Source organism: Ylistrum balloti, unplaced genomic scaffold, assembly GCF_031769215.1.
Source record: "Ylistrum balloti isolate Yb309-2 unplaced genomic scaffold, AGI_CSIRO_Ybal_v1 Utg370070, whole genome shotgun sequence".
NCBI classification, from domain to species: Eukaryota; Metazoa; Mollusca; class Bivalvia; order Pectinida; family Pectinidae; genus Ylistrum; species Ylistrum balloti.
The window spans coordinates 492,922-505,290 of record NW_026782112.1 but is presented as its reverse complement, the minus strand read 5'-3'; the positions used below and the strand labels follow the sequence as shown (position 1 = coordinate 505,290).

The 12,369-nt window shown below is 33.3% G+C and overlaps 1 protein-coding gene across 1 annotated transcript; it reads right to left on the bottom strand.

Annotated features, from left to right (window-relative positions):
- Positions 1 to 1,892: 1,892 nt before the first annotated feature.
- On the bottom strand, positions 1,893 to 10,026 carry LOC132549622 (GLIPR1-like protein 1). Its single transcript, XM_060213568.1, has 9 exons — positions 10,008 to 10,026; positions 9,005 to 9,144; positions 5,983 to 6,201; positions 5,109 to 5,209; positions 4,653 to 4,741; positions 4,214 to 4,243; positions 3,876 to 3,977; positions 2,159 to 2,278; positions 1,893 to 1,957 (listed from the first exon to the last, which is right to left on the bottom strand). Exons 1-9 carry the CDS (start codon positions 10,024 to 10,026, stop codon positions 1,893 to 1,895), a joined length of 885 nt encoding a protein of 294 aa, XP_060069551.1.
- Between the last annotated feature and the right edge of the window lie 2,343 nt (positions 10,027 to 12,369).

Below are 12,369 nucleotides of genomic sequence, written 5' to 3'. Positions count from 1 at the left end.
CCCAAGGCGAGAGAAAAAATCGCGCCTACTGAACCTGAAATATGGTTTGGACATTGTTTTACTTTTCTTAGTAAAAGTAACCTTGCTCTTTTGCCTTCAACCTTTAACCTGTATTAAAAAATGAAAACAGAACAAAAACTAAAAAAACAAAAAAAAAAAAAAACAAAAAACAAAAAACAAAACAAAACAAAACAAAAAACAAAAATAAACAATATATACAAGCATAGGACAAGCAAACACTTAATATAGGAACTGAAGGATGGACGAATGGAAGGACAATATAATTTTAAATGAATACCTGGACCCGTATTAATGAAACCATGCTCATGCACAGGCATAGTTTTTGTGCTCAAGGAAACTTTTTTTCACTTTTTGATTCACCTAAATAATATTAAATGATACAAATGTCAAATATTTCAATTTTTTTATAAGGCTTTGGAAAAATCAGTTTTATTTATTCATTTTCATCTAAAAGAAGACATAAGGCTTGAGCACAAAATTCATGCTTGAGCATGAGAACTGTTTCATGAATACGGTCCAGGATGTTGGATCTTTGTTCACTTTTAAACTTTTAGTCATAATTTTTTCTGTTCTTTCTAAGCGGCCTTGTGTCTCTTTACACTTTTATTAATATCAACTTACTGTAGATATATTCATAGATTCTTGTATCAATACATGTATAATGCTATACAGGAAAGACACAATATTCGATTAATTTGTTTGAATCCTAAAAAAATATCGTCCCTAAGATTATATCAAGAAATACTCCGTAATAAAGTATATATCTAGATTTAGAAACAAAAATCATGCATTATCATACGAATCTGTCGGATTACCTGTCAGTTATAACGATACGGACCTTCCTTGTTTATATTAGAAGAAAAATACTCCATCAGTGGATTGCCTTAGTCTACATATTCTTCTTGATCCAAACTCCCAAATTCCATTCTTAGAAAAATGAATGATTTTGAATACTTAGTTCGTACTATATGTAGTTTGATTAACCTTTTACAGCTTGATTTCTCTAAAGCTCGATTGACTGACCACAAGATCAGTCCGCCAGAGGTCTCGGATTCGAATCCTAGCGGATACGTTGAAATAAATAATGAACTTTGTTACACCAATATGAAAACAGTTCATTATGCATTACATGTATACGTGGATGACACAACAAAAATGTAAGTAGGGAATGAAAGATAAGAAAACGAATCAAATACACAGTTTATCGGGTTTATCATGTGATTGCAAATAGCCGTTTTGTTCATGAAAGTTGCCAATAGCCAATAATAGACTTCCGTTCCTTGTAAAATGAACTCAAACACCAGTCGTAATACTCTCTCCTTCCAATGTTGACATGATTATCGGTTGACGCATCGTTTTTGTTTCATTCTGAACGACGACAGCTTTTACTATGTATTTTGAATTAGACATGAGTACAGCAAAAGTCATAGCTCACCAGCGTCAACGGAAATATGCACACCACATAACAGTCCTAATTTTGTTGATTTACAAATGTTCAAAATGTACATTAACATGATATCATGAATAGATGCGCATTCAAAAGATATGTTGTTTTACCGGAAACTATTTACACATCAAAATACTAACCATACTCTTGACATTCTTTCTACACCAATCACATTATGTACAAAGGCTAAATCTCACAGGCATAAGTAATGAAGCGAATTCCGAGTTAGATAAATCTGCTCTTTCCAGTATCACAGTTTCTTTGCTTTTTTTTCGTCAATCGTTCAATTCAAGTCATACTGATCTTCATCAGCAAGTAACATCAACAAACGCTGGTCGTACAATTTCCATCTTCCTTCATTCACGATTGCAAACATGCAACTAAAGCGCCACCTAGTCCAATTATCAATTCTTCAGTCAGTGTATTACACTTGGTTTCCGACAGAAGGATGACTTTCTTGTGGAATTACAACTGCGTTTGGGTGGCGCCCTGATATTAAAGAACGTAAAGTGAGTAACATATCAAATATTAACTGTATATATAAACAATAAGTAGCCATAGTTTAATTTGTCATTTGCATTTTTGAGTTACATATTCTTCTGATATGCCGTATTAACAAAATGAAAAGAGGCTTTAAAAAGGCAATTTCTATCAGATCTATATTATGTATTTTTTGAGTAAGGTACTCACTACAGGCGCACTGAGCAGGACACATTTCCTCGAGGATAGCTCTGTCAGTTTGGCAATCTTGCTCTGTGATTTCAGAACATACATCCCAGTCCTCGTACATTTCAGGGTTTACACAGTCCTCTACAAGAACAAAATGAAACAATGATAGTTTAAATAAAGATAAAAAAAGATAACCCTTCAGATTAATTGAAAAATAAATGATGACCTCAAAACAGAAATACCAGTTAGATATATCCAGGCAAATTATATAAATAAAAAGGCCATCAGTTACATTCAGCAATACACCGGCAATTCTCTTCCGGGTTGTTTTGAAAAAAATCTTAATCTAGTGTTAAATTGAATTTATAAATATCTTTCTGTAAGAATTCATTTAAAGGGTTTTAATCAAATAATCCGTCTGTTTCCCGCTGATTTGTTCAATGTCTACGCCAGTCAGAGATCTAATGCAATGTCACAATATGGACAATGGCGTTACATGTACACAGGTGTTGAAAATGAGGCAACAAATTGGCCACCTCAATAAGATCTTATTCTCTTCATTTTCACCTTAAAATTGACAAATTACGAAGTTTCCGTTTTGTGTAATAAAACGTTTCTTCTTTTTATATATAGATACATACTTTATAAGATTTAATTCAAATTGAAGTTTCCAATTCCCTCTCAATTAAATTTTTTTTATCAATTAAAACGCATTTACGATCCAATAGATAGTGTAAAAGTGATATAGATATTAGTACGGACGGGCTTATAGTTATGGGATATTGAACATATATATATCAGCCTGCTGTTTAGAATCTAACAACCTCAATATTTATGGCTAACATATCTGATTCCTTTTGTATCACGTTCAGTGTGTGTCCACTTTCATTTTTTTCTTATTAGTTGGTCATGTTGGCTGCAGCTGTATCAAATTTGAGAAGGGATTACCCTAACCGACGCATGCCTAAACACAAGACTTCCGCCCATTTTTTTCTTCATTGGTCAATTTGGATGCAAGCTAGAAAAATGATCCCAAATGGGTCATACACATGAGGCGATGCGTGTCTTTTAAGCTTCGAACAAAAGTTTTTGATTAATGCTGAAATTTCATAGAAGATCTATACTCAAATATAGGATTTCGTCTCTTCTTCTAGTTATTTCCGCGATTTACATTTACAGTTATATCGTTAAGTGAAATTTTACAGCTTTGTACCATAAACTTATAACGTTTCACAGACAATATTTATCAGCTGCTGATGTTTTAATATATCAAAATTAAAAGAATACTGAAAAAAAAAGCAATTTGAAAAATGTTACGATAATTCGCTTCAGGGATGGTTCATGAAAATCCGATTAGCGTAAAACTCGTAATCATTCAGTTGACTAAAGCAATACATATCATTGTATTATGAACATCAAAAGCTGTTTTGGTTGTGCATATAAAAAATATCGCAATGAAAAGTTTGACCTACTGAGGAATACAGCATATTCTTTTTTATATAGCATTCACCTTTGTAAAATCGAGATATAAGAAAAACACTAAGAAAATACCAACATGTCCACAGATTAGGTCTTATATAAAGAATCAACTGCAACATGCGAATACCAAAAGTTGGAGATGCAAAGATGTTGCTGGGAGTTGACAAATATGTATGCTGTCATTTTCGTTAAGAAATAAGTAATAGCTTTTCTAAAGGCCATTCGAAATGCATAATTTTATAATGAAGTACATACATACCATCACAGTTAGGTCCTAACCCGTAAGAACACGCACAGGTGCACGTTGTACTGTTCAGTATACCGTAGCCAATGTTGTGTTTTCTGCATGTCTTCCGACAATCTATAATACAAGCGTGTCTAATAATTTCACATCCAACATGCATTTCCAATCAAAGTCTTTAAAAAAGTATATTTCAACTGGTATATATAATGCATTAGTATCTTAATTTTTTTTATTAAATCTTAACTAAACCTTTAGATTGTCAATAAAGAGGAACAGATGTACATTTCAGTTCTGGAGGGGAGAAATGGCATCAATTCGAACATAAATTATTGCCTTATTTTATGAATACATACCACACTCAGACGGTGTCCCTGTGCAGGGTACTGTTTAAAAAAGAATAAAACAGAAAAAAAATTCAGTCTTCTATTGACATATAAAAATAATTATTGAATTGATTAAAATATTAACATTTATCAGGATTTCTAATCAGTATTTGCAGTCCATCAATAGTACGTCCGATAGAATATTGGGCAGTTAACACTTTCTGCATAAGGTTGGTAAAGCGAGCAATACAACGTATAACATTTAAATATTGCGTAACAGAAAAAGTTGTCACAGAACATCAAGGTTGACTTAATGGAATTGATACGCGCTAAACACTTACTCTCCTTCTCCCTCTAATCCTCTATGACAGGCGAATCGATTCTATATTTTCAAAAAAAGTTTTATCACTTCCTACACAATCGTAATACAATGTTCATGTTTTGTTTACTGTTTATTGGTATGGCTTACCACATAAACCTTCCTCACAGAATGCATTGTCCTCATCGCATTTGGTACATGGTAGACCGGGCTTAAAGAAGGGGACAATGGCATCCTCGCTGAAACAAACGATTTTATGGATCGAAACGTAGAAACATGTTCAAGTTTTAAAAGGGCATATCGAAAAACAAGTAGCATGATCATTCTTACAATTTGATGCAAATATTTAATTCAGATATAGTAAATATATACATAGTAATGGACAATACTCTATGTTCTGTCGTGAGATGTTATTTGTTCTTATAACTGGACGCCTGATACGCTACGTTTTATCAGGTTACAGTAGACATAGATCAAGAAAAAATCCTTGACAAGAAGCAAAATAAGAATTTCGATAATAAAGTGCAATTGGACAGACATGTTTTCTACCATTCTGGTATAGGAAACGAAACCAGTAAAAGTATTTTAAACAGTATTCAAACTTACCTGCCGGAATATTTGCATACCAGTAAGTTCACGTGAATATTTCTAATTTGACAACGGTCAGTGAAGGCACATCCAATAGTTCTATGCCGAGCATGCACCATCTTGAATAAATCATATATGTGAATGAAATAAAAAAAAAAAAAAAACATGTCAATAGCATATTTCAGTATACATGAGAGATATGTACATGATATACAATGATACATACATGCAACATTTATAGTTTTCGTCTTATTAGGAATCGTTAATGAAAAAAGGTATTAGGACTCGAAATTTTACATGAAATGGTAATATAAACATTTGATCATTTGAATATGCTTCTGCATGCTTAATCTTTTAACTGAATCGGTATATCCTCCAATGAAAATTTGGTTAAGAAACTTGAACATCATATGCTAACATGCGTTCCGTAGTAAGGTTTTCCTGGATAACCGTATCTTAAAGATAAGCTGTCTATTTAAACAGCGGTTAATTTAGAATTTTGACTCTTAAGCATTGAACGATGAGGTCTTAAACGCATGAGTAATGTTGTTGTCGCATAACGATTGGCTAATATCACACTTAAGTGAATCTAGTGAGAAGTTTATACAACGCCATGTACATTAGAAATGGGCAAGAAAAAAATATCAGTCCTAAAATTGGTGTTTAGATATATTGGAAACAAGATATTTATTTTATAATGGTTCTCAAGAAAAGATGAATGAGACAAATGAAAATGATCAGTCCTTTTATAATTATGAAAATGGGATGTCACATTAACACGCATTCTATATCATTGTAATCGATCAATTTATGCATCACACAAACTGCTTTAATAGATGTTACATAAGCAAATTGGCAACACCCCTCCCCACTCCTGAAAAGGTATCCTCACCGTCAAAAATCTCTTGCATTGTTGAATATTGATGCAAGTTTGGAATTGTGGTACAAAGTGTTGACTCTCTAGCATCCATGGCCGGATAATATTTGTGATGTTTCCATCAGCGCTCATTCCGATATTAGTGTGAGTATTGAAAGTACCGACGGGCTGGGCGATAGCCAACGCACAATCTAGCGAGAGCAGTGCTTCTAACTGTAAGTCTGTTGACCAATCCTGGAAAAAGGGGGGAAAAGTAAATAAAATATTTTTCATCACTACTTTATTCCCAAAATAGGAAGATTTTTTACCGAACAATTAGTGACTTTTGTTTGACGGTGAAAGCACGATATACTCGTATACAAATGTTGCTGAGCAGATGACTTAATTCCTTTTCATGTCCAATCAGATGAAAACAACTGTCTAATCGGATCCTATACGTCATCTGCCTATATAACATATAAATGTTTTTTTTTAATTTTACCACCACTCCAACTAGTAATGGGAGTATAGAGGGAGACAATATCTGAAGGTGACATCTATATCGTTAATACACATCACATTATCAGCCTAAAAGCAATTGATGTGGTCAAAATTGTAACAAAATTGTGTTCAGTTGTAACAAAGGTCAAAATGCGAAAACATTGCCATTTAACAAACGTACAAAAATACCATTTTATGTTTCTCCAAAAATCAATCGTCAAATTAAGTATCGATATCGATTAGCATATGAAAAGTTTCATTAACACAGCTGTGATAAAAATATGGGTTAGCCAATATGTCACCAAAATGTCAAATGTCAGAAAAAGCATTAGTATACTATAGCAGAATTGAATAACCTAGAGATGTTTTTTTATGGTTAAAGGTCGACGAATTGATCCTAATTATTGACATGGTCATACTAGTCTGTAATGAGCTGAGATCATCAGCAATGTGTAAGGTCATGTATCGAGCTATTTGAATGAGATATTAAGGTTGTGCTCCTTTTAAGTGTGATCGGCAGTAAAACAATTGAAATGAATTCCAATATAATATTAAGGACTTTTGTGGTCTTGTACATTTTGTTATCTATAGTTATACTCATACGGTGATATTTTGATGTTTTGAAGAGATTTCCCGTTGTAGACTACTTTATTGATGGCGGAATGAGATCCGAAAACAAACAATTCAGCTGGTCTCTTGATCTTTGAAAAACTAGTTTTCTGGTTGAAAGTTGCAAAAATTAAAGCACGCAGACCCCTTCTTTTTAATCATGAAAAATGCCCACTTAAATGTCTCTATCTAAATATTGAGTCTTTAAAAATGAAATATTTTTACATCTCAGAGAAATATGCCCTTAAGATATAATGATGATATTACTATCGCGAGGTATTCCTTCTCCTCAAATCAATATCCTACACGCGTTAGCTATGATTAACAATTCTTAACTTCTGCTCATCGGTTCCTAAATTACCACCTTTTGTTCAGAAAAATTAATTTACCCGATATTTGTATATACACTATTGCTTATTTTGAGAGGTTTCTACTCTTAGAGAATCTAACTGTAATAAAGCAATATGATCGTGAATTATACAGAATAGTATTTGGATGAAAACCATGGTCAATATCACTTAAAGATATACATAATGTACTGAAGAAGATATCTTGATCATGTTTTAATTTCTTTTAGACACGGGCTGTGTTGCGTTCTAGAAAAAGATTCATAAACACATAGTAAACCATACATCCTAAACAAAATCATAAACTTATATCTCTCTACGCTTACGCATCCTAAGAGAGAGAGAGAGGGGGGTGGAGAGAGAGAGAGAGAGAGAGAGAGAGAGAGAGAGAGAGAGAGAGAGAGAGAGAGGGGGGGGGGGGGAGGGAGAAAGGGAGAGACAGAGACAGAGACACAGCGGCAACGTCAATATATGCAATTAAATTCATAACCGAAGATTTGATTTTTTCTTTGTTTTTTTATTGTATTTACATGTAAGTTTCATTGCCTATTTATATGTATTTTATTTTGATGAAAACATGGAACAAGAAAAGAAATTTGGAAATAGGAAGGGCATACAAAACTGAGAAGGAGTTGAGGATATTAAGCAAATACAAAATTAAGCAGTAATTTGTAGAGAGGGAAAAGTAACTATTATCATAAGATAAGGTATGATATATTAGGAATGTATTACGAACTTCTCTGAGACTGGGGATCTGGAAGCTGGTATAAAAAGAAAGTATTGCTCCTTTTTAACTATCATCTGCTATTATTGTATTAATGATACATATTCTTAACATTGTTCTCCATTATTTCCATGCGTTCAGAAATGTATCTGTAATGATAGCCCCATTAAATTGTTTATCATTCTTTCCATCAGTTCAGAAATTTATCTGTAATAATAGCCCCTTTAAATTGTTTGTCATCCTTTCCATCAGTTCAGAAATTTATCTGTAATAATAGCCCCTTTAAATTGTTTATCAACCTTTCCATCAGTTCAGACATTTATCTGTAATAATAGCCCCTTTAAATTGTTTGTCATCCTTTCCATCAGTTCAGAAATTTATCTGTAATAATAGCCCCTTTAAATTGTTTATCAACCTTTCCATCAGTTCAGACATTTATCTGTAATAATAGCCCCTTTAAATTGTTTATCAACCTTTCCATCAGTTCAGAAATTTATCTGTAATAATAGCCCCTTTAAATTGTTTATCAACCTTTCCATCAGTTCAGAAATTTATCTTTAATAATAGCTCCTTTCAATTGTTTGTCATCCTTTCCATCAGTTCAGAAATTTATCTTTAATAGTAGCCCCTTTCAATTGTTTGTCATCCTTTCCATCAGTTCAGAAATTTATCTGTAATAATAGCCCCTTTAAATTGTTTATCATTCTTTCCATCCGTTCAGAAATTTATCTGTAATAATAGCCCCTTTCAATTGTTTGTCATTCTTTCCATCAGTTCAGAAATTTATCCATAACTCTTTACTACCTGGAATATCTAGGTATCGTCATAGAAAACGAATGTTTAAGATGTTTAGATGGACAGACATAAAAGTACTCACCAATTTCTTCATGTTTGCAGCAAATGAACCATATAACCCATTGGCAAAATTTCTTCTAAAATCATTGTGTGTATGCAAAATTATATCGATCGCAGTGGAGTCAAGGCCGTATGCATACGTTATGCTCGCGAGGATACAAACTGAAATAATAGATACATAACACACATTATAATAATTCCTTATTTCAGAAGTCATATCATATGGGGTTGATTGGTATACAAAACAAATCTCATTATTATGTCAATGTTATTAAAATATATGTCATACCGATACACTAACCATTTGCCACTTCTAAACAAAAATAGAAGTAAATATGCATTATAAACCTTTTGATTCACGACAAAACTTCAATACTGAATGACATTTTATTGCTTTTCAAATGTACTGCAGCAAATCATTAAAATAAGCTGATGTTGACACTTTAACTATTTCAAAGGTAACATTATTAGCACAAAAATGATCAGATTTCATGCTTACAAGATAGTATCAGTTCTACTGATTATGGAACTCGTACTAATGTTGTTATCAAACTATATCGTCACTGCAATGTTGATGTAAAAATACTAAACACTTTTTTCATAACAAATGTCTTCTGATACAAACGATATTGAATTGATTAGATGTATCCTGAAATAGCATGGCACGGATTAAACAACAAAAGTAAAAATTGCTTGAATAATCGCATGTAAATCAATCACCAAGTTTTTCAAATGAATAATATTAGAATACAAGATATGTAGCTTTCATTTTCACAATAAAGTTTCTTTCCTTTTGTTTCATTTGAAATGGCACAATGTCTGTCTGTCAAGACACATATAGAGCCGTGCAAACCAATGATTTGTGTTTGTTGGCTTAATACGTAAACATATCACAAGTTGATGAAACAAATCAGGTAAGAATTAAAACGAAATATTTGACATAGGGAATAAAACGCTACTTTACATATGAGTGTTTAAGCATATCTATCATTACATTGGCTAAGAAAATATTATAGTTATCTTACCTGATCTAAACATGCTCATTCTGGTGGTTAAATTCCTTGTATAAAAAGAGCGAAGGTAGCATCAACTATACTCAGCTTGAAGTTTTCCAGGACTGGGCTTTTACAGCTTCCATTTATATAAGTCTGAATGCCACGTTAACATTACGTGGGTGGCTTGAACACACCTATCACTCAAGGCACGAGTGGACGGCGATGCTATTTCTATATTTACCGCCTAATTAGCGTGACAAGAGGAGACTTGATGACAAATCAGACATGATTTTCTCCCATGCGTACCAGCAAAACACGAAACAGGTGTTAATATGTGGCAACTTATTAATTGGGAACACTTCGGTAAGATCATTTATATATATCATAAGTGATAATCTACCAATGAATTAATGTATGTAGTATCATTGATAGTAAATAAACATGTTACCACCTCATCAGAATAAATTTAATACGTCTCGACTTAAGATCATTATTAACAAATAACATCGTTAGATTTCATATAATGATCAGATCATCTTAATACAATAACGGTCACATGATATATATACTATAACGGTCACATGACCTATATACTATAACGGTCACATGACATATATACTATAACGACCACAAGACATATATACTATAACGGTCACATGACATATATACTATATCGGTCACATGACATATATACTATAACGACCACAAGACATATATACTATAACGGTCACATGACATATATACTATAACGGTCACATGACATATATACTATAACGGCCACAAGACATATATACTATAACGGTCACATGACATATACACTATAAAGGTCACTTGACATATATACTATAACGGTCACATGACATATATACACTATTACGGTCACATGACATTTACACTATAACGGTCACATGAAATATACACTATAACGGTCACATGACGTTTACACTATAACGGTCACATGACATGTACACTATAACGGTCGACATTTACACTATAACGGTCACATGACATATACACTATAAAGGTCACTTGACATATATACTATAACGGCCACAAGACATATATACTATAACGATCACATGACATATATACTATAACGGTCATATGACATATACACTGTAACGGTCACATGACATTTACACTATAACGGTCACATGACATATACACTATAACGGTCACATGACATATACACTGTAATGAACAAAGAACACCAGAACTAGTCAGATCTGACCACGGAAAGGAGTTTCTGAAGGACTCGTTTAAACGTTATTATAAATCCATAGGCGTCACACATGTAGCGTGTCATAGTGTTAAAAAGTTGCTTTTGCCGAATCTTTCAAAGGTAAATTGATAAATATCTTGTATAGATACTTCCACTTGAATCAGACATTCAGGTTCACTGACGTGTTACTGGATCTCATTCGAAGCTACAACAGTAGAAAATATTCGAGGCTGCACGGCTTCGCCCACGAGGACATAAATGAAGACACCCAACACCCTATTTCTATCAGAAGAAAGGATGAGAAGCCTTTGAAGAGAATGCCGTACATACTTAAGAGAGGAGATCAACAAGCAATTGCTGAATTTTTTCTACTATCAAGAGTTGCAGAACAAAAATAAAGATAAAGGCACGGTCTGGAAGATTAAAGAATTTCAAAGACGAAAAAAGTTAAAGAAAAGGAATTAGCGTTAGATTGGTGGTCAGGCTAGCCAAAAAAATCGATTCCCTGATCAATGCCTACGATTGATCCCCGAAAAAGGATTCATAAAGGGAACCGAACAATATATTACACCATATTTACATCCTTATGATCACGTTTGACCGATTTGTTTTCAAATTGTTTTAGAAGGCGTTGACTTTCACTAAGGTTTTGCCTAATCTAAATCATTTGGACGCTTCGCACAAGCACTTGATAGTCTTAGACGATCTAATGACAAACGTGGACGCAAGTGTGACGTCGTTGTTTACAAAGGAAAGTCATCATAGAAAAGTCAATGTCATGTACATCGTTCAAAATTTATTTTTCCAAATAAAAGAACACAGAAACATCAGTCTGAACGCCCATTACATTGTGTTGATGAAAAACCCTAGAGAGGCTTTGCACATCAGATGTCTATCCCAACAGATGTTTCCGGGAGGAAGACTCATCTGGGGGAAGCTTACGACGACACAACGTCTAAACCCCACGGCTATTTGCTAATAGACCTGAAACAAGACACTCACGCTGACCACAGATTGTGTACCGATATATTTCCCCAACAATATCAAAAGGTTTATCTTCCCTTAAAAGTCTATATTAGGTAGCCCCGTATCGAAACAATTTCCAAACATTCGAAACATGGCGTTTTTTCTCGAAAACACACTAGACACTTGCAGTGTCGAGCTAAATCT